General features: G+C 44.3%; 1 protein-coding gene across 3 annotated transcripts in view; it reads left to right on the top strand.

Annotated features, from left to right (window-relative positions):
- LHX8 (LIM homeobox 8) overlaps positions 1-27,562 on the top strand; it is a 154,906-nt gene that overhangs the window by 14,019 nt on the left and 113,325 nt on the right. For all 3 annotated transcript variants that reach the window (XM_069232427.1, XM_069232429.1, XM_069232428.1), the window contains 3 exons: positions 19,375-19,496; positions 21,281-21,501; positions 21,611-21,714. In XM_069232427.1, coding sequence (XP_069088528.1) covers positions 19,375-19,496; positions 21,281-21,501; positions 21,611-21,714 — 447 coding nt within the window. The remainder of the gene's footprint in view (positions 1-19,374; positions 19,497-21,280; positions 21,502-21,610; positions 21,715-27,562) is intronic.

Raw genomic sequence — 27,562 nt, 5'->3', positions numbered from 1 at the left:
TTGATTAAGCATAAACCATGATATTTTATAATCTCGGTTTCCAAGGTCTACAATACCTCAAAACTGTATTGCATATGTTTTAAGTTTAACTCTTAAAATACACTGTTCTGGAAAAACTATCTTCTTTGCGTTCATCTACTTTACAGTCATGACCCTGTAGATGTTAAACAATAAGACTTTCCAATATTTTTTTAGAAATGTTAATGTTTCTCAGAGCCTTCATTAGGGTATACAACTTCTACATCAATAAAAGCATTAACCATCTATAATCACCCAAGTGCCATCTTCATGTGATAGGGAGCAAAGCTTCAAGCTCTGGCTGGTATGTATGTATGTATATATCTCCAAAGAGACCACCCCTCCTCCTGTCATTATGAACTTCGATAAAAATCCTTGATTGATGGCTTAAGGTAGACTCTGGTTCGTAGTAGTCAGTGCTGAAATTGGAAACCAATGTACTGGTTCATTGGGTGCCACGACGTGGAAACAAAAAGGGAATTGAGTCACGAGGAACACTGTCATGAAAAGCAATATTGCAGCCAATGTACCTTTCTTCTTTGTGGGGGGGAAAAGTCTAGAGGGGAAAATTACAGTAAGTCTTATGTGGCTCCGTCACAAAGACTGGTTTTTAAATGTGAAATACCTTTTGGGGTTAAGGCACCAGCAGCATGGAGGTTTCTGTGCCCAGTAAACCTGACGTGTGTTCAGTGAACCTCAGGGGAATAATAATGGTAAGATAACTCTGGTGGGTAATACACTTGCTGCAACGAGATGGGCTTTGTCTAATCAGTTTTGAACTTGCAAAACTGCAAGGAGGGTTAATGTGTTGCTACCATGAATATGAGAGATTTTATGTATGTGGCTTATTGGTTTTTGATACAGATCTTTTTATTACTTGCAGTTCATAAATTGCAATCCTTCAACTATAGCAGAGTGACTTATGATCCAGCGTCAAGGATGTGCATGAAAACTGCAAGGCACTGGTTTAGAACTTTTTTTTTTTCAATCTCATTATGAGGCTGCTAAAAAGGGTTTCTTTGGGTAGTAATAAGTTGAGTATAGTGAACTCTCCAGAGCTGTTACAATCTGGAGACCGCCAGCAGGCCCGCTCCCCAACACCAGGTATACGTAGACAGACAGACTTATTTGTTGGAAGAAGTTTTTTTTATTACAAATTTTCCATGTAATTTTATTACATATAAATCATAAATCACTTTGGATAAACTTCTGTCATATCTACAAAACATAAAACACATCCATGAGATACAATTCAGTAACCATAAATTATTTACTTATGACAGGATCGCTTCCTGTCCTGAACCACCCTTGGACCACACAAGTGAACCGTACCTCACCTGTATCCCTAGGAGGGGCGGTTGCCCTGACTACACTGTTCCTTGTCCACACGCTCAGGGTTCCGCTTCCCCTCCAAACACCAATCTGCCTAGGGGTCTAATGGGGCAGCCAGGAGTGGGTGCCCCTTACCCCTTAATCTGGTGTGTACACCTGCAGGTTGGCTAAGGACTTCAGGATTCTATCTCTGGTGTTCTCCCGGGGCCCCAGCCTTGGGGACCCTTCTGTTGTTTCTGATCCTTTGCACTCACCACCCTCAAAAAGGCTGCGAGCAAAAAAAACACATTCGGAAATGAACTGGTCAGTACCGGTGTCAGACAAGTGCACCATATCTTTGTGAAACATGCTAGGGCCCTTCAAGAGTCTGTGTGGAATGTTCCATAAATGCCCTGTTCTTGATTTAATTCCTGAGCCCCACTTGTGGCGAGGCACCATGTGTGACCAAGCAATGGCCGTGTTCGGGTATTGTTTTGCCAACTTCGTGATTTCCATAAATATTGATTCTCTCACTGCCTTGCGGCCCATTCACACCAAATCATTGCCTCCTAAGTGAATAATGATGAGATCCGGGAACTGGAGTCCCTCGAATCCTCTAGCCAACGCAACAAGTTGTTGAAGTTGTGCGATTCCCATTCCGCCAACCCCGGACCATCAGAAAGCCATGCCTTGGTCCGCCGCCGGATTCGGCTCAAGGAGCTGTTGCACCCTGTCGAACAAACAACTGCCCCAAGACCCATACTACGTGTGGTACCATTGAACTGAAATGAAAGTAAAATTGCATGAGGAGACCATACTTAAGTAGCCAGTTTAACGAGGAATTAATGCTAGACCTATTCAGGCCTGATGTACTGCCTATAACAATTAGAGGACCAGTGACGAATGCACTTCACCTCGGCCACTGGCAACCCCGCGCTGGCTGCCAACGTAGCTGCTCCAATCTGAAAAGGATGAGAGGAGTATCCCTGTGGGTCTTTCCCTCCCCACCCCCCTCCTGCCCTAAGCGATACCTTGAAAACCTCAGAGAATTGGTAGCATGAAAGACATTCCCCTTTAGCGTGGATAAACAAAGCGGTAGACTCTGCCGGTGGCTGGACAAACAGGTAGGCCCTTACCAGTTTTACAGGGCAAAGAGGGGACCCATTAGCCGCGCTGAGTGTGACACGGGCTCCTTTCTTAAACTGGTCTGTTTTAGACTTATGCAGTAATATTGTCAAACTCTGGACTGATCAGTCCATCCCCCAGTTGCAACCCACCCTGCGTGATCACTCCTAGAAGAGCCCACTAGCTCCCCGATGTGGAATGCACTGTAGAATGCTACCACAAATGCTGCTGCAAATAAAGCTGACTCCAACTGGAAGGAACACACCATGGGGAGACTGCGGAGGAGGTTCTCCAACAATACTGCTGTTATCGGGCGCCTTGAGTCTGGCTTAGCAGTGTCCCCCCTGGCCCAACTGGCTACTGCCCTCTTAATGATAAAGATGTTTAGCTGAGAGTCCATGTTCCTGAGTCTAACGAAAAAACCTATCACGGCCAGGTAAGCTTTTGCACAAGAGACTGGTCTACCTCTGTCCCTCAAATGTTGCAAAAAGGCACATATAGCTGATTTTGAAGCCCGACATTTTTAGTGTCTTCAAGAACCGCCTGTACTGCTGAAAAGCTTTCTCATTTGCCCCTTCAGTACACGCTGCTAGAGATGTTGCTACTAAGCCTGGGAGGGCAGGACATTAAACTTCCACAGAGATGCTGGGAACTCCGTCATCTTCTCCGCTGCCTGAGGGTGATACCGCAGAAAGTCCTGCATCAACGAGCGAGAATGGGCATCAGCGGCATTGTTATATACCCCGGTACGTGCCTAGCATGAAATGTAATGTTGCACTTTAAGCAGGTTAAAATCAAGTGTTTAAGGCGGTGGAGTACCAATCGACATGTAGCCCTTTGTCTATTGATGGCCTCCACCACAGCCATGTTGTCGTACCAGAAGGTTACTGACCTGCCCTTAAATTTATCAGCCCAGATGGTAACCGCGACAATAGGGAAGAGTTCCAAAAAGGCTATATTCTTTGTAAAGCCCTTGTTAAGCCAGTCTACCCTGCACCCTAACGGCCCCCAAATTGCGCCAAAACCCATGCTGCCAGCTGTGTCTGTATATAACCCCAGAGCATGGCTGGAAACTGCTGGATGGGGCCAGATTACTGTTCCATTAAAGTCCTGCAGAAAAACCTCCCACAACTTTAAGCCATCCCTGACTTCGAAAAGCACCACACCCAGTTGACCTTGAAAAAGGGCGAACCATGGGAATAATTCTTAGAGCGAAATTCAGCTGTCCTACCAAAACCTGTAACTGGTGCATGGTGACCTTTTTTCTGAGATAACATAACTGTAATGGAATCCTAGAATACCCGCAGTTTATCCTTAGGCAGGCGTCACTCCCCAGCCACAGAGTCCATCTCAATCCCTAGGAAAGTAAGGCAAGTAGTTGGCCCTCCTGTTTTATCAGGAGCCAGTGGAACCCCAAAGTCCTTAAACATCGCGGTCAAGGCCTGGAGGGCCCATCTGCATTTCCCTGACCCAGGCGGGCCCAATACCAAGAAATCATCCAAATAATGAATGACATCCCGGTGCCCCGTGCGATTTGAAAAGATCCACTGCAGGAAGGTGTTAAACTGCTCAAAATAGCTGCATGACACGCTACAACCCATAGGCATGCACCGAGCAGATGGTAATCTTCAGGATGCACCGGGAGAAGTCTGAAGGCTGGTTCTATGTCCGTTTTTTTCTAACAAAACCCCATGGCCCAAAGCCCTCAATTTTTCCAAGGCCTGGTCAACGGTCGCATAGCGGACAGAGCACATCAATAGCCTCATTCACTGATGCTCCCCGAGGAGCAGACAAATTATGAATTAGCCTGAACTGTCCAGGTTACTTCTTAGGCACAACCCTCAAAGGAGAACAAACAAAACCTTTTAAAGGCGGGTAAGGGAAAGGGCCTGCCAATCTGCCTAGGGTATGTTCTTTTGATAGCTTTCTTGCCATCACACCTGAGTTCCACAGTGTGGATACTAAATTCCTGCAATGGTCAACTGGAGGTACATCGGTGGCCGGGATTCTAAAACCAAAAGAAAAATCATGTGCCAGTAATTCAGAAGACCCTTTCAAGGGATAAGCCTGTAACCATGGGAGCAGAGCGTCAATCGTAGTGGGAGTCGGCAAAGGAGATTCAGTTAGTGGGGTTGTTCTCATTTCTGCCTCTTTCTTTCAATTTTTCGATGCATTTAAACTCTGTGTGAGAGGGATGCCCACAAAAGGAACAGTTGTCTGAACTTGCAAAACCCTGCGGGGCGTGAACATGTCTTCCTATTTAAAGCCCAGCATGACCCTTTCTTCTCGCTTGAATATTGCGCACGAAAGGGTTGCCTCCCAGGGAATTTGTTATTTACGCATTCTAACCAGACGTTTACCTCCGTCTGGTCCCACCCAATAGATGGGTCTTCCACCTTTTGCCCACCGGAAATCCCTGTTGTTTTCTAACCAGGAAGTACCTCCATAAATGTGTTGGGCCTTCAATATTTTGTTTGAATAGCAAATCATGGCAATAACCAAGTCCGGTTTCTTTTCCAGCATTACTGACATAAATACATTGAAACTGAACAACCAATTAGTAATGTTCTCCTCCACCCTAGGTTTTTTTTTTGTCCCCTGATGAAGAAGTCTTAACTTCTTTGTCTTTGTTCTCTACCTCCCTCCTTTTTGCCCTGATCAGAGAAAAAATGTAGACAAATTCCTCTTTCCAAATCTTTTCTTTTACTTCGGTACTAACGTGCTGCCAGCTTACCTGCTCTTGACAGCAGTGCGTCGATGCCGGACCCTTCCGTTGTCAAATTATCTTTTGCTGGAGTCTTGTTAATCTCATTCAACCCACTTTTATCTAAAGGGGTAGCAGGGATCACAGTGCCTGGTGCCGGAGTGACACCCAGGCTACCGGACGCCGCCTGCACTGGAATAAAGCTATGTGATGTCAACAGCCCATCTACCTTATGCTTCAACTCTGCTACAGAATTCTGCAAAGAATCATTCAAATTCCAAGGAGTTGTAGGCGGCGGTGGGGTTACTAGCTGGGACATTAATAGTTGCTAGCAGCCTAGAGACTTCCAGCAAAGCTTGAGTGTTTGGGTCCTGCGCTTGGGAGGCCTGTGTGGGTAACTGAGGTGTAGGGCAGTGGTTCCCAACCTGTGGTCCGGGGACCCCTGGGGGTCCGCAAAGCCTCCTCAGGGGGTCCGTGACTGCTTAGATAATAAAAAAATATTAAAAGATTAGGTCCCCAGCTTTCAGTAATGACTTAGTGGGGGGGTCCCTGGACTCCAAGACTAGTCAGTGGGGGTCCCCGGGTTCCAGTAATCATAAAGTAGGGGTCCACAGAAGTCAAAAGGTTGGGAACCACTGGTGTAGGGGACACCCCAGGTAATGATGCTGATGCCTGAACCCCTGGCAGGGCTGATGGTGTGACCCCTGGCCCCATGGCAGGCGCAGACAGTGAGGCCAATGATTTATGTATATCGGCTAGGACGTCTGCTACCCCTTGTCCTGGTGTGGTGATCATACCTACACCCCCCATGTGATGTTCAGATGTCGCGCTCGAGGAGGGAACTGAAGTCTCTGGCATAGACTGCTCAGGGGGAGTAACCACTGTAGGGCAAGTGTGTGGGGCTGGAGCCGTCACTTTATTTCTGCACTTCACCGGGGGAAATGCAGCGCGTGGAGCTACTTGAGACCACCTAGGACGACTGCTATTATTCTCATTAACATCGTTATCTGACGCTGCATCGCTACTGTCTGGTTCTTGTGAAATTAGGCAATGATGATTCATTTTCAAGAGCTGGGATACTTCTGGGTTCCTCCCCTTTCTATTTCCTGCACTGGCCTTGTTGCCGACATGGCTAAGGAAATTTATTGAAGCCTACACCGCAGTGCAGATTAACAAAAATGTGTTTTTTTTTTTTTTTTTTTTTTAAATTCCAGCCAAAGAGTGGCCTTTATTCCACCCAAGCAGTTGTCAGAGATGCTGAAGACACTTCAATAAACTAAAGCAATGTATAAAAAGACATTAGTAAGGTTCCTGTAATAAAATCTCAACCTTTAGATAGTTATTCAGTCAACATTATGCACATGAGATCCTCATAACAAACTTTTAAGACAGAGGTCAAAACAAACACCATGAACTGCCTGCATTACCAAAGCATAAAAACACAATAAAATTGTTGTGGCAACAATTAATGCACAGACCTAGTTCTTATTACTATAACACGGTAAAGTGATGGCAAATTACTTCACAAGCAATGTTTAATCAAATAACACTGCCGACGCGATGCTGGGTTCAAGGGCACACATACTCGACTACTTGTGGTGTTATGTACAGGCCCCCACAAGCGCATTGATTGACCCCTGGACTTCACGCTGCTCCCACTCGTGTTCCCAGTGTATTTCACAAGCCTCTGCGGTAAGTGCTAAGCCCCGGGTGGAATCAAACCGATAAACGGACAGAGACACAGCCCCCCTGCTCGATCACACCTTCAAAAACCAATTTTGCAGCAGTAAATAATAACAATAGCCGGGATAGATCACTCAAAAAGCGGAACCAAAACGGTATCCGCACAGCATCAACAGCCCCCTCCCCCCCCCACTTACGTGCAGCTGCTGGGTAAAACCTGCCCTCCAGCTTTCAGACGATGAACCGGGACGTGACTCCAAATGCCCCACATGAAGACAGCCGGACACCTGAACCTCCGGCTCCACGTGATGCACTGCGGGGAACGGCGTGCCGTCCGGTCAGCCCAACCGCTGTGATACCAAAGAGTAGGCCGAGCCTTCTTGGGGGGACAGGGGGTGCTTAAGTAGCCCCTCCCCCCCACTGGTATGTAGCGGCTAGAACCGGCCGGTGGCTAAGTGGCCGCAACGTTCCCAATTGCTATAGACTTCTGCCTTTACTCCTCGCGAGGCATGGGGGCAGAAGTCACAGGCTGCACCCCTCCCATTTTGGGGTCGCTTTTCCCAAAGTGGAATCTCTGTGTTGTGCTGAGGCGAAGGTATACGGAATGTGAGCCACACTCTCTGCCTGTCTCTAACGCCAGTTCTGTTTAGGGTCAAGGCGGCACCAGGAGTGGAGGGGCAGTCTATATGACTGCTAATAACGGTAGCTTCCAACCAGTGCAGTCTTAAGCATAGTAAGCCTGTGGCAGCACAGCGCTGTCCAGTGGGCTGAATGGGGCCCATGTCTTTTGTGCCCTGCTCCCCATGGTCCTAAACAAGCCAACCTGTGTCTTATCCTCCCCTCGCTTCCTGGTGTGCCACCTCGTAGCTCTCTGAGCACCTTGGGAGACTGAAAAAGAGGTCTACTTGCTGACATTTGCCTTCCCTTCTGCTGTGCCGCCTGTTAAGCCTATGGAGAGTGTGAAGATGGTTGGATTTCATTTATTTTGCCACCTCATTACAGTGCAACTGTCCCGGAGCCTTTGGGCTGGAGACTGATTACAGATGATGGTGGCGAGACTTGCCTGTTGGTAGCGGGTGGCAAAAGGTTGAGGAAAAACCAAGGAAGTGAGGAGGCTGAGGAGCAGTGTCCACCCTCCTCTGAGAGGGCCCTCACTAGCGGGTTAATCAGGGGTGGAGGGGGCGGAATGGGAGCAGAAGCATCCAAGCCAGGTTTGGGTGTGACTTGCGGCCCTGCACATCCCTAGCCACCACACCCGCCTTATCTGCTGTGTTTTACTCACTGCAAGGATTGAGTCCCAATATTTAAGCTCAGCCCAGAGTGATTCACTTCTGTGACCAACTCCACCAGGTTAAGCACATAGGCACTGGTGGATAAGAACCAAAATGATGGCAAAGAACTTGCAACCTGGGTACCTTATGTGGAGGATTTGTGCCAAAACGAAATCTAATCCTCTATGGATGAGAGCACCTCACATTAACATGCTGAAAGGCAAGTACCAGATCTTTATCTGGTGTAAAGAGAAAATGACCCAAGATGATTCAATTTCAGCACAAAACGTTCTCTTGCAGAAAGCATGGATCATCTCTGTGCAGCCTTGTCCTCAAAGTCCCTTATGTTCTTGAATCTGAAGTGATGCCTCAAGAGGAAATAGGATTTTACTCTTACGGACATACATACAGTTTGTTGCAAGTGCAGGTTGCAAGATAAGGATAATAATTCACTCTGGTCATGTCCCTATTGACAACTGTCCGGCAACTTTTCAGTACTACACCCTCGGAACACTCCCTACTAATATCCCAAACATCGGCAACTGCTGATTTGGAATTAATGATTGGCAATCGGCCCTGTAATCTTCCATGCCAGGAGGCACAGGTCTCAGATTCACTGGTTTCCCTAGATAGAATTCTATCATGTATATTGGCTTTATTAGAATATTTTGTAGTTGGGTCTGATTCTATTCAAGACAGTTACCACGATACTGAAGGTACTGACCAGTGCTAAAGAAGATAGGGGGAAAGGTAATACAAGAAACTTAGAGTAACCAGCCAAATGGCACCCACTGGTGTAAATTCAGAAGTTTAGTCTAATGTTTTTGATCTAATAGGTTTCTAGTCTTGATTTCTGCTCGCAAGCAGGAAATCCTGAGATTAAAGCAAGTGAGAATATTCCAAAAAATAGTCTCAAAGGTAGAAAGCCCTGCATTTTTCAATAAGTACATTTTTGACTCCTGTTCAGTGTGTTCTGTAGCATCTGGATTCCATGTAATAATAGCCTTGAACCCAGAATGTGAAGTTTTCTTTCTTTAAGCCCAAATCTATGCTAGAGACAACTGGGAATACACACTCTAAGTGTAAGGGCAAGAAAAAGTAAAATAAAACTGAAAAGGAAGAAAAGACCTAATCGGTGAATTTTAAAAAAGGTATTAAACTTTGTTTCAGCGATGGGGTGAACACCTCCCAATGGACTGAGAGACACTACCAACTGGAACAATTAAAATCAAGTCCACCAAGCCCAACTTCTAGTGCCCTTTATTACAGGATTTTTCCTGAGACAACAGTGGTGCTCATCTCCCTTATGCCAATTTTATATGCCATTCTCTCAATCTGCTGGCTGCTATGTGTACTCATGTAAGGTGAAAGGATATTTGACATCAATAGATCAGAAAGATAATCCTTTGGTTTTCAGTGATGCTAGTTCCTTTATGCTTCATTTCCCTCCCCCCCCCCTTTTTTACTTTGACTTAATCCTGAATTGTGCATCTTTTCCTGCATGTTTTGCAGCTATTAAGAACTTGAATTTAATCCAAAGCAGTGACATGTAGTTGGTTTCTCTGTCTCATACTGGGCCAGGGCCTAAATCAAAGGTATCTTTCCACTCCAATTGTTGCGAATATGGTACTGCAAAATAGTGAATGTTTACAGTGCAAAGGTATCAATGTGTTCCCCACTTTTGCAGGAGTTGATAGGCAGGACACAGTGTTGATCTAGGCATAAATAGGGGAAGGCGGGTCTGGCTCTCTTACTCCCTTAATGGGAACCCTTTGGCATCTCCTAAGGGGCTTCAAGTTCACCTAGGAATGAATGGAAGAGGTATGGCCATCCGGTCATCTCTGAATACCTGTGTAAACGATGAAATCCTAAAATAGAACTGGTTGCCGAGTGTTTTAAGTGGTGCCCCCTGCCTCCTCCATTGAAATATCATAATTAGCAAGGAGTTTAAAGTGGTCTCCTGAAATGTGGCAGGAATTAAGAAAAGTAAAGAAGTTGCAATTAAGTGTCCTTTAATATTGATATGATCTCCCTCCAGGAGACTTGGTGCGATCGGGAGCTCCAGTGTTATTTCTTTACTATAGGGTACAAGGGCACCCAGTATAGGAGAGGGTACCAATTCTCTAGACCAAGAAGATTATTTGGAAATGTGTGTTATAGGGATCCCTCGAAACTTTTTAGCAGTAACCTTTCTCTCTAATGGAGGGAAGAAAGTGTTGGCGCCAATCATATTGGTCAATTGTATACTCCCCCTGATGCTTCGTATGACATGCTTGTGAACAAGGTCATTTATTAAAAACATTTTAGACCAGGAGCAGCCTTCACATGTAATTTTGGTAGGAGACTTAAAGTGCAGAAATCTCCAATCACGCTTTTAATCTATTTCGTTAATCCAAAAAAAGAGGAAGCCTTGCATTTACCTCTATAGTTTCCCTCCCAAAACTTGAACTGATGAGAGGGAAGCCCTCCTCCCACCCCCACCCTGCACAGAATATCCATTAATCTCTGATGGGGGAGGCTATGTTGGACTACCGGGTTGCTGGTCCTCCTCATGCTATTTATTGGGCAATTTAAAAATAGTGTACTTGAAAGTGATCGTCTTCTCGTTTTTACTCCCGGAGCACATACATCTCCCATTAGTTCCTGTAAATTTGATGGGACCTCCTCAAAATGTAATAAATCGATAATAACCCAGTGAGACCATCAGAATGTTTACTCTACTATAGGGTAGATTAGAAAATGTGGAATACTAATCTAGACTCTTGGGAGGTCGATGTTTTGTGTTTTAATCTGTGCCAGATTGTAACCAATCCCATTCAAAGTTCCTCCCCTCCCCCCCAGAGGTCAGTATAAAGCCTACTCCTCTTCTAATTCTTCAGTTGAATAGCGAAATGAATGATTGTCAGGGAAAACACTTATATTGTATTCAACTGAGAGGAATAATCGCTTGCCTTTATTAAAGTGTAGCAGCCGTTTGAAGCACGCCTAAAAAAGAAACTTTTTTTTTTTTTCTTTTTTAAACATTAATGGACTTGAGAGGCCGCCTCCTAGGGACAGATGAGACATTTCTCGGAAATAGTGGCAGGATGTTGGACAAGGGATAAATCTAATCACTCCCTGACTGGGGAGGATAGCTGTATCAGCTTCAGCTCTGTTCAATATGCGGCAAATGGTCAGTCAGAAAAGCAATCCATTTTGGAATAGAGCACATCCACCCCTAATCCTCCAGCTAGAAAATGATGTTGGCCATTTTAGGAATGCGCTCTTCTGCTGCAATGGGACCGGACAAAATCCCAGTTTCTATAGTAAAACGAGAAGCTACCGTTTGGGTCCAGTTACTGTTTCCAGTCTTTTAAAAGCTGCTATGAGAATAGGAAAATGCCCCCTCCTGGACCGGAAATATAATCGTGCCTCTGTTTAGAAAGGAAGACCATAACCTGCCAGTAAATTATCACCAGATTGGTTTGCTAGATGCTGTTGGTAAAGTCTTCACTACATGTTTGTTGGCTCAGTTAAATGTTTGGGCAGAATATAACAAAATCATACCGCTTGAGCAGACCTGTCTTCAGAATAAAACATGGAACCATTGACAGTATAGCTGTTTTACAATTTAATGAGATGTGTTCACTAGAGGTGGTGTGGTTTTATGCTGTATTAAAAGATTTTTTTATTTTTATCCCACGCCTTTTGATAAAGTAAATTGATGCTGTGGAAACAGATGTTGGATCTCGGTATGCTGGATACTTTATTACATTTAATTGTTGTCCTTTATTCTTCTACTTGGTGCAAGATATTAGGAGGGTAAGTGGCACCTGAAGGGAAATCTCAACAAAGAATGTCCTAAAACAAGGGTGACTATTAGAACCGCTGCTCTTCTCTTTATACATTGTATACATCTCAGTTCTACCAGCTTCCCCATCAGTGTGGGTTTATACCAGATTATTGGGGGCACACCAGTTTTATGTCTCCCATATGCGGATAAAATGGCGATCTTGGATCTTACCCCCAAACGAGTTAATCAACTGAAGGCATTGCAACAATTTGCTGGGGTACACCAAAGTTTAAGATCTCTATGAGCAAAGTACTCTGCTTCCATGGCAAGAAAAAAACGAAATATGCCCAAAAATTGGAAGTGTTGCAATCCTCTACTTCCCTAGGGATAATAACGTGCAGTAACTTGAGTGATAGTGATCACATTGTAAATAACACATGTAAAGCAGCCTCAGGCTAGGGGTTAGGGTGCACTCTAGGGGGCTACAGGCAGAAGACATTTCCCCTAGCTTTTAGAGGCTTATTGGGTTAAAATTCATGCTACTCTACTTTATGCAGTGGAGCTTATAAATATTGTCAAATGAGGACTTTTTAATAAAATTGAAGGGCAGGTATTGAGGAGACTTGCCTCCTGTAATGCCTAGATACCAGTGGCAGCATTAAGGCTAGAAATGGGAATAAAAATGCTCTTATTGACGGCCTTGCAAGGGACTGTTAGGTGTCCTATCCTTGTAGACAAGAAGGGTAAGACTCTAGGCTACAGGAATTCTAAGTATGATACAGCCTAGCTTGGGCTGGAGCCAAGCTTGGTACTTTCACTCGCTGCCGCCCAATTAAAGTCTAAAGGCAAATAAAACACTCAATTTTAATTAGTAAAGTACAACCTTGGGTGAAATGTAACATGCCTCATGGGGTCAGACTGTTTTGGCTCTTGTTGCGTTAGATGGGCTTTTCTTAAATTATCTTGCATCTAAATGATGATTTAGATGCTCTGCATTTTTTTTTTTTTTGGTCCCAGCATGGGAACCAAGATCTGAATCAAGTGGTGTTTCTGTCTGGCTCTTTAATTGTATTGCTGTAAAGAGGCAAAGCCTTTTTTCCTGAATCTTTTCATACGCTCCTCCTCAGCAGCCTTACTTATAGATTTTTGTTTTTTCTCCCCCTAATGAATTGTTCTATCAAATTTTTAACTTTTAAAATGTTTTTTAAACTGGTCTTGATTTTTTTGTGACCTTTTGGGCAATCTGATTCTGTGTATATCATAATGAATTTCATGATTTTTAGTGTTTCTATAAAACACTTATTTGTATGAACTTTTTATGAGGATCGCTTCAGAGTTCTGCAACTTGACTTGTAACTTTCGTTTGTTTTTAGAACAAACCACTTCAAGCTTTGCCTTTTTAAATCCTGACTTTCTTCTGGCCATGCATTCTAATATCTACCAGTAAAGGCCCTCATTGTTTTAAATAGCTTCTTGTACATTGATTTACACGCTTGTATGAGTTGTGTGGGTTTTTTTTATTTTATTTTTTTTACTTTTAAGATCTGTGTGATAAAGCTCTAACACAGTACATTGGGATGTGTAGTGCTATAAAATAATTACATTAAAAAAACTAGCAGCATTTGAATGATCTAACTTTATTACGTAGCACACATCTGTCAAACAGCAATTGAACAGGGTCAAAAGCTTGCCTCCAAATAGAATCTCTTAAGTTATTATGAAGTGATAACCAGCTGTGTTTTTTTTTTTTTTTTTTTTTTTCCTCAATTGCATTGGCCTCTGGGTGTTGGACTAAAGATAGCCTCTAGCCAGGATTAAAAGGACAGCTGATTGCCCCATGAATTGTCCCTTTGTTTTGGGCCCAACTAGAATCTAAAAAAAATAGTTTCCCCTTCTGTTTTCATGTTCATGCTCCAAACAGAAAGCAGAGATGGGTGGTGGTGGTGGATTGTGTCCCTGTGTTAACAAATTAAGCAGGACATATTCAGCATATTAAACTTTGGCCTTATGGATGCCTGAGCTGGCTCAATATTAGCTTCCAGATCCAAGATACCACTTTTATTTCTGCCCTGGCTGTAGTTTTCACATTTGGGCTTTGCTTTTCTAGAAGTCACTGGATGATCTACTGACACGCCTGTGCACTGGTATTCACTTCTCGCCAGCCATAATCTAATTCCACAATAGAGCTTGTATTCTAACCAAATTGTCATAAGAATGTGGTGATAAATGACTGATTAATGAACTATGATGATTCCCTCACTAGATCACACACCTGATGCCATAACCATTCCTCCCTCACACCGCTTTCAAAAATGCAATGACCAAAGTGTCATTTCCTCTCCCTTTCCCATCAAAGCAACATCCACCCACGTTTTTCTTCAGGAAAGCTTTTCAGTATAAATATTCTATTTCTCAAATGTCTAATTTTATCCTTGAACTTGAGAGAAACTCCTTGCTGGATGCAAGTCCTGCTTCACAAGTGTTCCAAATTTTTCCCCCCTTTTCCCCCTTTTTTTTTTTTTTTCCTCCCCCCCCCCCCCCCCCTTTTTTCCCTCCCCTTTTTTTCCCCCTTGAAGTTTGAACATGGCCTTTCCCCATTAAGTTCGTGTGGGTATATAGTATGCAACAACGAAGTCTAATGTGCTTTTTATTTCCATGGTTTCTTGTTCGGTAAGACCTGGATTCGAGCGTCATGTTGGGTGCAGCCCTCCCCATCCCCCTCCAATAATAATGATCACATGAAGTCTGTGAGGCAGTAGAGTTTCTCATGTCAGTTTTGCTGCCATGTGGTAATAAACCCGAATTCATACTGGAGTGTTCATAGAGGTAACTTCACCACCACATGACCTGAAGTGTAACTCTTACTATAATTTTACAACTGTAGTAAATCCACCTTTCTTTTATAATGACCTTGGGTGTTTTCACCTTTCTGCTTTATTTAGTGACTTTAGCGTTTCAACATTACAAGGACTCTAATTATTACTTTGAGTGGTCAGTTGTAACCCTCAACTAATATTCAGCCTGCCCAATTACAGTTAATGCCCGGGTATCAATGACTCAACTCTCAAAGTTGATGACTGGTAACCAGGGGCCTGACTTCATCAAGGGAGCACACCACTGAGTTTCCGGTGTAATCAAATCTGATAGTGTGTTGCACTATTATGCATTATTCCTAAGATCTTCCGTGCTGCAGCCAGGTGCCAGGAACTGCAGATAAAATTGTGCCTGGTCCGAAACGAAGTGACATGTACCACTCTGCACACCAGTTCTGGCAAGGGAAGGCAGATGAGAGGTTGATGGGGATGTACCAATCCTGCCCCTACGAATTGAAATGAGTGACTGCACTTCCCGCTTTGAGTCCAACAGGTAATTACAGAGAAAAAGAACTAAGAGCTGCTAGAAGGACCCGCATTTGAATAGGCCAGTGAGAGCAGTGCCATTAACACCTGACATGAATAGTAGTAAAGCTGTTGATTAAATTGAGCCACGGGTTGCCAGTAGCTGCCACAGGCACTGTTTTGGAGACCTGCACTTATTTTTCCTCTTGACATTGACTGAGAGCAAGGGAGGAAACAAAAACAGCTGGAAAGGAGATGGAAGATGATAGACAAATACCTGAAACGGAGAAAGCGGGGACAAACGAGTGAACTAAAGAGCCAAGCAATGTCTGGTAGTGGATTGTAGAGGTGCGGCTTTTAACAGTACCAGCCTCGTCATGTTGAGCAGTGCATCCTTTTTCTAGTTTGGGGTTGTACAGTTGGGACCTCCTTGTCACACTAAGTTGCAGGAAAATGTATCGCCCCAAACCTGAAAAAATGTGAGTGCTGAAGTTTTTCATATGTTTCTTGGAAAAATCTAAGACCTTTTTGAAAACACTAGTGGGAATTTACACTACAATTTTCCAAACTAATACCAAAAATTTTTAAACTAGCTACACTGTCAATGTCCACATTCCTGAATGTTTAGCTAGCGAGTTGCAATATAAAATATCTTGGTCTCGTCACCCCTATTCACTCCATGACACCTCCTTTTCTCAGCCACCGTTTGTATCTCCTGATGTCTGGTCTTTATTGCTCACGTACAACTCTGGTCGGATTTTGTGTCCTTTTGGTGGTTGCATCCTTAAGCATCCAGACTTGCTTCATGCTTGCAAGTTTTATTAGGAGCCTATGTGTGCTAGATCCATTCAGTCACAGGCAATATGAACGATACAAGGGGTGAGAAAATGACTCTGGTAGCATGCCAAGACTCTGCCTTGTGGATTGAATCTATGCTGAGCTAGTCTGTTCCTACAATATATTTGCACCTCAGTTTCCTAGCAGTATTTCATTATTTTGGCTTGGGTCTGCTCCAACAGGAATGACTGCTCTCCAGTCATTCCTGCTTTTCAATTTTTGCTCCTACTCTTTCTCTCTGTAGTTTGACAGAATAAGTTGCACAAAACTTCAAAAATCTTGGATCATGCCTGTTCAAATTACGAAGTTCACCTCCACCTGCATCCAAACCCAGCTTCATTAGTAAAGGCTATCTTGCCAACTTCTTTTGGGATTTTTTTTTAAATAAGGCCCAGATGGCACCAGTGAGACGTCCTTGAGGGGTTTTCAGGAAAATGAGGAGGGACACAGAGTGAAGTGAAAACAAAAGAATAAGACACCAGGAAACTGGGAGAGGCGTCCAAGAGTAGATGCAAGTTGAAGTGGCAGGGGTGGAAACTAGCATTGAGGAGCCATGGAGAAACCCTAGATTTCAAATAGCCCCTTATGTGCTGCAAAGCATGCCCTCCATTGCAGGTGTAAAGGTGTGTGCCACAACCTGTAGCTTCCGGTGTGCGAGATACTTTTGGACTGATCAAAGATGTGATTAACAAATCTTCATGTCAGTGGATGAAAGACTTGCCAAAGTCAAAGGTTTAAAGGAACAGATCTGAAGTCCACTCATTGTAAATCCCAAGCAAAAGGTCTATTTCACAACTTAACAAAATCCCACCCTTTAAAAGTGAATGGGTGTGTTACAAGGTTATCTTCTAAAATTGCTCTGGCATTACATTCATTTGGCCGCCATTTTGCATGACTCCATACCAGCAGGGGTGTGCAAAATTCTGGAACTTTGGCAATTATGAGAAATGCAAATCCGTTATTTCAAGGTATGTTTTAGCTCCGAATGTGTCCTTGCGGCAATTTTTGATGCAAGGACACACTTTGCACCGAAGAAGTGAAACAAAGCTGGGTGAATAGTCACTTGTGTTCTGCTCGTAAATTTAGAGTAAATTGTTAGCACTAATGGATCATAATTGCGCGAAGTGGCAGAATTTCACTGGAGAAGCCTAACATGACCATTCCTAAATTTAGTGCATTGCTCTGGTGTAATTTTAATTTTGCCCTGATCTAGATTCCACTTGTAATCCATTGATCTCAATGAATGCCGATCCACTGAGTGACCGTGTTTACTCTGCCTCGCTGTGAGGTCTATTTTGTGTACTGCTTAAAAAAAAAAAAAAGATGTGCAAAAATGCTGAAATATTCAAAATACTTGTGGCTGGTCGAAACGTTGCAGATGAGAATGTCTTAAACTTCCCTTTCTTCTTTTACGAGAGAGCTAATGCAACTGTATTTGCCAAATGGGCATTACAAAGTCCCTGTTCGTTGTAACTTCATATTCCGCATGTAAAGACTGAATTGGAAGTTCATGCTAAGATATGTTGCAGCCTTTTTGGAGATTTGTTTTCATTAGTCCGTGAGTGGGGAATAAGTCCTGAGTCGGTCCGGGCTACCGCCTTAATTACTTTTGCTTGCCATTTATTTGCCTCGTAACCCATTTCTAACCTGATTTTTAAGAGACTACGGAGATCCGTTCGTGGGCAACCGAGCACTTGAGGTGTGCAAAGGCCCAGATACTGGGCTGCCAGTGGCTGGGCGCGCGATAGTTATTTACAGCACATACAGTGCTTAATTTGTGCTTGTTGTTTCCGGTGCTGAGCACCGGCACTTATTATTGAGGGCCGGGGCTTATTCTTCTGCATCAAGCATTTGCTGCGAGCAAAAAACACATTTGGGAAAGACTTATGAACGGGGAAAAACAAAAAAAGCGTCACAAAGGGAGAAAGCTGCAAGAGCGATCTGAAGGGGGAGAGAGTGGCTTTATATGGGTTGAAGAGGCCCGAGATGGCTTCAGGATTACGCCGTCTCAGTTTCCATGTTCGCACATTTAATTGCAGCAGCCACGTGTTTAAGAGGATGGCTTTGGGCACCTTTTTGTTTACAAATAAAGCACTGAGCTCATGATACAGAACTCCACAAGACTGGTCTGGGCATGCAATAAACAAGTGACCTAAGCGAAGAACTAGCTTAGTTTACATATATTTTTTACTTAATATAGAAGACGTTTTCTGTCGTATGAAACTTTCGTTAATGTGCCTTGTATCTGGATTGACTCGTCTGCGAGGAGCATAGTTGAAAGTTCGCATGCTGGCCATGACTTGTAGCCTGGGCGTTGGGCGTGGCTGCCCCAGTGGGCGTGGTGTGAGGCAGGATGTGGGTTTGGGAGGAGAGGCGGAGGTGCAGGGATGGGCTGTCTGTATAGGAAGCATCAGGGACTGATTTTGAACCAGATGACATTTTCAAGCAAACGGTGGTTCGTAGAGCCAAGGGAAATCGTAAGACGGGGCTTTATTTTTTTTATTTTATGTTATATTTTTAAAACATAAAATAACCTGTTTACTGCACGGTGTTGAGGTTCCGCCGTTGACCTTGATCAGTTTTATTCGGTTCCCTATGCATAGAAGGTTAAATATCTCAAGCTTTACAAGTTGATGGGCAGGAAACTTGCTTAAAGTAAATAAAATAATTAATTTAAAAAAAAATCCGTGCGGTTAGAGTGGTATCGCCCAAGCGCCTTTTAAGAGCAACTTAAATTGTTCTATAATTTATTGCTGAACATTTACAGGCGCGATTTCGTTTCTGTATGAAACCCGGCGCCAGTATATGTCTGTGAGCAGGTTTCCAGAGGCTTGTGTGTGTGTGTTTTATTTATGTTTTTGGGGGGGGGGAGGAGGCGCATAAGTGCTGCAGGTGCAGTGATACCGGGCCAGGGTCCACTGCGTCCTAATTATGATGAGCTAGAGAGCCATTTTTCTTGTATCCGGTAATGGCCCTTTTCATCGCTGTTAGGCTAGTGCAGTCTTCACATAAACCCGTCTCTTGGGCTGAGAGGACGGCATAGGTACCAATAAAGACTTAATGAACTTTCAAAATGGACAGAAAAAATGTTTGAAACATTTGTGATTGTTTTAACACTTGGGATTTTTCGCTCGGGTTGTCTTCCCTGGAGGGGGCTTCCGCCCATTCTGGCGCTGCTTTGCTTAGTCCTGGGTCCCTTATCCTTATGCTTTGGTTGCACCACGCTGGTACCCTTTCGACCACTTGAGACTTTTGACCCCAGACTGTGCCGTCTTCGCCCTTAAAGGTCTGTAACTCCTCTCTCTGTCTCTGCAGGTGAATGAGCTCTGCTGGCACGTGCGCTGCCTCGCGTGCAGTGTTTGCAGGACATCCCTGGGCAGGCACACGAGCTGCTACATCAAAGACAAGGACATCTTCTGCAAACTCGACTACTTCAGGTAATTCAGAACAAACTGTCCTAGAGGGGAGCATTGATGGACGGACGCCCATGCATTCTTGTGGAAATTATAGCAATGTGGAATTGTCACTTATCTAGTACCCAAAATTCTAGCCCGATTCCAGGAGTTCTGCATACGACTGCGCAGTTGTGCAACTACTTTTTTACAGAGCCTCCGTCACTTGTTTAAAGTGTGTAGTCCGGCTCCAGATATGAATCCAACAAATTTTAGACTCTTACGAAATTCCCCCCGCTGCATTTCTCCCCCCCCCCCCCCAAATCCTCTCACCTTCCGCCACTTCCATATTTGAGGAATTTTTGAGGTTGTGTATCTTCTTTGAGCCAATTCAATCCTCTATGAATGCGCTCATTGTCTGCTGTGCATTAACCGAACCTGTATCGGGGCCCTTGTATGCCCGGTCCTTTGTAAAACCCAGAAACTGCGTTAAGGGAGCGGAATGGCTATTGTTTTTCCCCCAAATGGTACCAAAAACGCGATGGCTATATTGAATTCCTTAGACTAGGGAACTTATTTAAAAATGTGTTTTTTTTTTTTTTTTGTTTTTTTTTTTTCTTTCTTTTTAGGCGGGGGGGGGGGGGGGAACTATTCTAGTGAATCGTATAGTTGTGATGCATTCTGATAAAATGTGGTAGAGGTCCAAAACAAATGTACCATATGTTTAACTTCAACTCCGAATAAATGACCACATGCCCTGTGGTCAGACGTCCGGCCCTTCCACCGGTCCACGATATTAACTGGAGCCGAGCGCGTGCATTAGCTCGTGGCTTCCGCCATCATCGCTTCAAACATGGACTGGTGTATTTATTTAATCCTGTCTGAAAAGGGCTTTGGAACCACTGTATGCCGTTAGGAAACTGCTTTTATTGGTTCTCAAATGTTAATTTATTTCCCCTGTGAATCCTTAAAGTGTGTCTCGAACCTTGAAAGCTATAACGTAAATAAATCCAATCACATTGATGCCCTAGCAGAATGGTTCTGCCAGACCACGCCACTAGATATCTAGTGTAGTGTAGTGACTACACTAGATATACATCGACCCATAACATCCTTCTAGCTAGGGTAAATTTACTAGAGCGTTCATGCTGTAAAAACTGCCCGGAATTTTCAAATACATTTAACACGTCCTGGCTTTCAGAAAGGGCCGACTGAACACCGACCATTTAAGTTTTAATGTGAACAAGTGCATGATTATTTGGCAGCCACTAAGAAGCTATGTACTGAACACAGCTGGTACGTTATGTAAAGGTTGCATTTATTGTAGTATCCCATTGTCTACATTCTGTAACCTGTGGAGTTGGTGAGCCCTATCAGTTATTAGTGTGACCCTGGTTTGGTGCAAAATTGTAGTTCTACTTTTGTGCCCACAGTTTTGGTTTTCGAAACCTCTACACGCCCCACCACCGCCGTGCGCACGCAGTTTCCTCTACCTGTAACCACCACACCTCTTTTCTGTCTCCTGGTCACCGTCTCTTACCATTAGCAACTAATTTCTCTTCCCCCCCCTCCCCCCAAAAAAAAAAGCCACGGCTCTGTCCTTAGTGGTGTAACGCAAAACGATGATTCCCCCTGTAACTAGTTGCCCCTGAGTCTTCCATGTCCAGCAGTTGTTCATTGGCCTTCAGCTGAGGGGTCGGGTGCCCCCGCACCACAGGGACCTACATTACGCCCCCGTCTCAAGCACTGTGTACTGCCTGTTAGAACTCCACACAGTATCCCGCCTTTGTCTGGTCCTTGTGACCATCTCTTCCCCTCTCTCCCGTTAGGCGCTACGGAGCCCGCTGCTCCCGGTGCGGCCGGCACATCCACTCCACAGACTGGGTGCGGAGGGCGAAAGGGAACGTCTACCACCTGGCCTGCTTCGCCTGCTTTTCCTGCAAGCGGCAGCTTTCCACCGGGGAGGAGTTCGCGCTGGTGGAGGAGAAGGTGCTGTGCAGGGTGCACTACGACTGCATGCTGGACAACCTCAAGAGGGCCGTGGAGAACGGTAAGCGACCGCTCCTGCCATGTAAAGTGCACAGATATGAACATCCGCCATGTTTACTCTGAGCGTTCTTAGAGCTGTGAGCTGACGCCGCTGGTGCTTGCTTTTGCAGGCGGCAGAGTGAGCGTCGAGGGAGCCTTGTTAACGGAGCACGACGTGAACCAGCCCAAGCCCGCTAAGAGGGCCCGCACAAGCTTCACCGCAGACCAACTCCAGGTAGAACTAAGCGCTTAGAGGCCTGTGGCGGACCACGAATAGCGCCCACAAATGTCCCCCGCTCGTGCGTGTTCTTGGAAGCGCCCTGCAGTGTCCCGGTGCACGCAGCTACTTACCTAGTGCTGTTCAAATGCTTTAAATATTTCTTGCATTCCTTACGAGAGCTCGACTGTAATTGTTTTGTGTTAACATTTATTATAAGCTGTTCTTATTGTATGGGGTTTTATCCTGTTTTGCCATGTTTGAGTTCACATTGGGGGGGAAAGACTAGTGTTCATTTCCTCCAGCGCGTTCCTAATACCTAAATTACACGCAGCGAATCTATGTATTTTTATTTGTTTTACACGTTTTCATTGTGTCAGTTTGCACTGCGCTCTTGCGGGCCCGCAGTCTCGCCACCGACCTCGCTTGAGGTACACAGAGCTCCCACTGAAGGCACGCGCTGCACACTCGGGGGAGGCAGCTTCTTCCAAAGGCAGACTCTCCCTCTGTTCTTCGCTCCTGTGGCGAGTTAAAACTTGTGTTTTTTTTTTTTTCCCCAACTGTGTGGAACATTAACACCCGGATATTGGCTGTACTACATTACTGAAAATGTAGCTTGTTTATTTCCAAATATATTTTTGGAATATGTACGTTGTGCTTTTTTTTTTGTTAGTTTTCATTGATGAACCAAAAAAAAAAAAAATCTAATGTCCATGGCTCCCTTCCCTGGTGCAGGATGTGGGCGTTGTCGTGCACCATATAGTGATGGTTGTGCGACGGGAAGGGGTCTAGACCAGCGCAGCGGACGACAACCTACATATAATTACATGCAAGTCTGACATTGTGTCACCTCATGAACGGAAACTTAAAATGTCAGTGTGAGTAGGCATGCAGTGTATTGTAAGAGGGCTATAAAGCCATGGGCAAAGCAGATCTAGACCTATGTTTGCTTCGATCCTTGCTGCAAAGGTATGTGTATTGAATTCCACACAAGCTGCGCAAACTTCCTCCGAGGTGGCAGTGAGGCGCCTGGGGGGTAATATTAAAGCAGGGTCGCCACAGTCTTGCAGACGCGAGTCGTCAGGGAAGAAAGCACTTTTATGAGGGCGTAAAAATGCAAAATCTGTTACAACCTGTAGTGTCCTCGAGGCACAAATATTGTCCCTACACAACGCCCATACTTTAAACATCGTGCGATAGTGCTATATAAAACACAAATGACAATTAACTCCCCTTCATGAAACGTTTCACGTCTTGTTACAGTGGCGAATATAAAATATTTGGAATACAATGTTCAAAATATGAACCTAGAGCGCTGAATGTCTCTTTTCAAGCTTCTGGCTGTGAGTAGGAACGGCCAGCTTTACCGTTTAAAACAATCGAGTCTCTGTGTATGGCACGACTCGCTACCAGAACGGAGCTGTGAACGTTTTTTGACATTTTTTCCTACCCTTGCCAACTCCCGTTAGTGCAAGCTGCTTTAGGAAACGACGCACATGACACCACGTGAAACTCGTTCATATTATTAAAATATTAAACATGTTTTCATGTGTTTTATATTTACGAATCGCCGATGGAGGCGAATCGGAAATAAAAACTGGATAACTTTATCTAACACATTTTGCTTCCGTGCCCTTTCCGCTGATGCACGACCCAGATTAGTTATAGTGTATAGATGTGTGACTTTTCATAGGAAGATTGCATAATACTCCTCCTAGTACACATTGTACAAAGTCCATGTAAAGAAAAAAAAAGTTATTTAAAGTGGCTTTCAAATTACTTTAGGGTAGGGTATATCCTTTGACCGAGGCTTGGCTTAATTTGTGTACGTGTACACCCCAGAATGGTGCGGTACGATAATTTGGCGTGTGCATCCGAAACTACTATTCAAGGTTAAGTGTAGCTGTGGTACCGCGAATGCTGTACACTACATGTATGTGGTCACCCCTGTCCAAAAATGAAGTATACACGTCGTAAATGGGATTTGTAATACCCACAAAATCTTGACAATTTAAAAGTTAACTTAAAATAATATAAGGCCATGTAGCATTCTAAACGTTATTTAAATATTGATTGGCGGATATGTTTACTTGTGTCTGCCTTTTGTGCTGTAATAATGCCGTCTTATAAATTGCCGATGTCGCTTTACCCACCCGGGACTCGGAACCTCGCCCTCGTGTGGGAGGCGTCGGCTTGAAATGGTCTCCCGGCTCGCTTGTTGTATGTGGCACTCCTGTGCCAGGGTGGTCAGTGGCACTCAGTCCAAGGTAATATGTACATACATGTGACTTAGATGTGGGTTGATAGGCTGATGACCGAGTTGCTGCCGCAGGAATAGTACCAAACCCTGATGCCAGTGGGCGTTTTTTCACGCTGATCATTCCGCACACAAGGGGGCTTCAGTCACAGACCGTGCTTAATTTGTGCTTCCCGTTTCGGTGCGGAGCACCAGCACTTATTTTTGAGGACCGTACTTGTTTTTCTGCCTGGAATATTTACTGTGAGCAAAAGAGACACATGAGCAAGACTGCGGAAAACAAAAACAAAAAAGCGTCACAATGGGAGAAAGCAGAAAGCTGCAAGAGCAAGATGAAGGGGCAAGGAGTGGCTCTAAATTGATTGAAGAGGCTCCAGATGTATTCAGGATTACTCTGCCTCAGTATTCCGTGTTCCACAGTTAATTGTAGCAGCCAGCCTGTTTAAGAGGAGGGCTTTTGGCATCAGCACGTTTTTAATTACATTCAGGAGAACCAAACACGTATCACTTCCGGAAGCACCTCTTCTAACACTTTCACCATCACTTGTTGAACTTGGGCTTTCCAGAAACCAAAGCTTTTTTTATTTTTTTTGGATTGTTGTTAATCCTTTTGCTTACTAGACTTGTTTAAGGTATTCAACGCTTTCTTGTTTGTCCTCGGGTGACGGCCTGCCCACTGTCTCATAATCTTAGATTTACTTGCCTTCACCTTTTTAGTTTAAACTCTCAATATGCATCAGCAGGCTTGCCAATTTAATGTCCTATATATATATTTTAGTTGCATTTTTGCCATTTCAGCGGAGGTTAAAATATATTTAATGATTCTTATCTAAAGAAGACTGTTGAATTGTAAGGACTGATACGTTGAATAGTGCTGCAGGCCAAGGAGATTGCTAGCGTTTCACTAAGAGGGGCTTTGGAAGTCTCTGGTTCTCTGTGGCAGATCTGGACAAACCGACCTCTTACATTAATTTTGGTAATTAATCACATACCAATCATATTTTATTATTTTGTGTGCACATTGCCTTTAAATCCTAGTTTCGTTTTGAGTGTTGTGTAATTTAGTAATAACTTCCAATTGTTCACAAAATTGACTTTTTAAAATAACATTTTAGTTTTAAATTGGGTTTAATCTCCTACATTGGGGAGATGCGTTTCATACAGCTAGCCAAAACACTTGTATCGCTAAATAGTTGGATAGTGCACCATTAACCAATCTCTTGGCACTTTGTAGGGTTAATCATTGGCTTGTGAGTGTGATTTGTTGAGGATAGGGATTCTGAGCCCCCACCTTGACAGGGCTTTGCTGCTGGAGGGTTCGATTAATTCTGTAACCTCAGATTGCTTCCATCAGGTTAGATTTCTGAACCCAGTTCTTCCAATCTGTCCTATGAGCAGAGGCCACTGGTGGTAGGGACTGCTATCCAATAAAGGCTTGATTTATATCAATGCCTTTTATCTAGGATTCCCAAATAAGGGCACAGGGAGTCTCTAGCTGATTCAAAATATGCCCATCATATTGGTGGCCAACTTTCTGAAATATACCTATGTATCTGAGGTTTGGCAGACGTTATATTTGATACCAGGTTCTTGACGAATTTAAAGGTTTGTTCGGTCCTTCGACTCCTCTGTGGCAGGGGTTCGAGTGCCTTGTGCTTCTGAACCTGTAACAACTAGGCCATAGTTTCAGATTTTTCCTGTCTGCAACTAATAAATACTCCAGTCTGACAGGCTCATGTCGGAGATTGGGCCTTCTCTCTGCTAACCAGTACTTGATTCGAGCTGGTGGTGCCCACTGGCTTTCATTTTTGTTGATCAACACTTTTTCTTATCTGTATCGACCAAAGTAAGACAGACACATGGGGAAAGAAGGAAGAGAAAGATGGAAAACAGAAAGGTAGAAAGCAGGAACGTGAAAGAGTATCTGATAAATGGACACAAGGTTGGCAAATGTTTGTGTGCAAGATGCTTAGTAGTCTTAAGGGTGCTGACTTCTGGTTTCTGAGCAAAGCTTTGTCCACTGGCATTCATTCTTTTACCAACTAAGCATGGCTGCTAGCTCAAATTGTGGGACAAGCTCACTTTGTGGCAGATTCCTAACCTTGCTGTCCTTCCATTGTTATTAAAGACCTTATGCTGTTGGCTTTATGTACTCACTGGATGGCAGACATTGTTATTTTTCACTCTATTGCCAAGATTCCTGATGTGTACGTGCACTTAACAACATTTACATGGGGCCATGGAGTACAAGGCACTGGCATTCTCCAATCCCAGGGCCTAGGTTGAAGGAGCACCAATTCGGACTATAGGCTCTTGGTCTGACTCTTCTTGTGAGGTGGCCTTTGATTCTGCCCAATTAGAGTTGTGCACCTCCAAAATACATGGCACAGAACTCGGTCTATTTAATTCCAGGTTTTCTGAGCCAAGACGGATTCAATGGCTTCAAGATACCAGTCTCCAGATTTTGGGCTAACCAAGAATTTGCACATGTAGGCATAATACTTCACCTTGTGAGTGGCCTGCTCCCAAGTGGCTAATACTTTCCAAATCTTAAGTCTACAGTGCTGTCCCATTCCTTGAGGCATGTTAAAGATAGTCCCATCCTATCCAGGGAGGGGCAAAAAGTAGTAGGTAAAACTACCCTGGGCAAGGCTTTGAATTTAAGTGGAGGTGTCCATTTCATGATAATTGGAGGTCAATGAGATGCAAGGTTGTTTAGTGGAGGTTTTGTCATAAAATGAGGAGACTGTGAGGTGAAGACTTGTGTAGGCTTAAGAAGATAAACAAGAGGATGGCTGGATGTCCTGTTGTTGTGGCTTCATCCCCCAGACTTTTTGCCTCCTTCCTCCTATTTTTCCTGACCTCTTGTTGGCTCTAGGACTCTAGCACCGATCAGCAGTGAAAGTGAAGGTGCTCACCCTTCTAAAGTTGGTATGATTGGCTTATATCTAATTGGCACACTTAATTTACCTGAAAGTCCATTGTACAGTGGTATCCCCCTACCCAGGGTCTGGAAATTAAATGCTACTAGTGGGCCTGCAGCACTGCTTGCGCCACCTACAGAAGTAGCCTATCAAACCTGTCTTAAGCCTGCTAGGGCAGTTTACTGCCACAGAGACCTGGCATCTAAATTTTCTTGCCAGGCCTAGAACTCCCCTTTTACTACATCTAAGTCACCCCTAAGGTAGGCCCTAGCTAGCCCTGTGGGTAGGGTGCTGTGTATGTAGAAGGCAGAACATGTGCCTGGTTGTGTGGCCTGTCCTGGTAGTGGCAAACAGCCTATTTGGTTTCTCACTGCTGTGAGAGCTACCTTGCTCTTAGGATTGCATTGAAAATGCCCTTCCTTATGACTAGGGGGTGCTGTCTGATTTAAGAGGGGTAGTGTAGGCATGTTTGGGATGGCTGTAATGGTAGTGAGCAAGGCTACTTACTGGTATAGGTAAATTTTCTTTATCACCATTACAGAATTGCCACTTCTAGAAAGTGAGCGTTTCTCTGTGCTTAGGATTCTGGTGTTTTGCAGCTTGACTGCAATCCACGTCTGGGCAGTGTGACAGTTGGGCTTTGTGCATACTTTTCATACCACCTATACACAGGGAGGGTGGAGGT

Source organism: Pleurodeles waltl, chromosome 4_2 (genome assembly GCF_031143425.1).
Source record: "Pleurodeles waltl isolate 20211129_DDA chromosome 4_2, aPleWal1.hap1.20221129, whole genome shotgun sequence".
Lineage (NCBI taxonomy): Eukaryota > Metazoa > Chordata > Amphibia > Caudata > Salamandridae > Pleurodeles > Pleurodeles waltl.
Note: the sequence above shows the minus strand (reverse complement) of the source record. Positions and strands in the feature narration are given on the sequence as shown.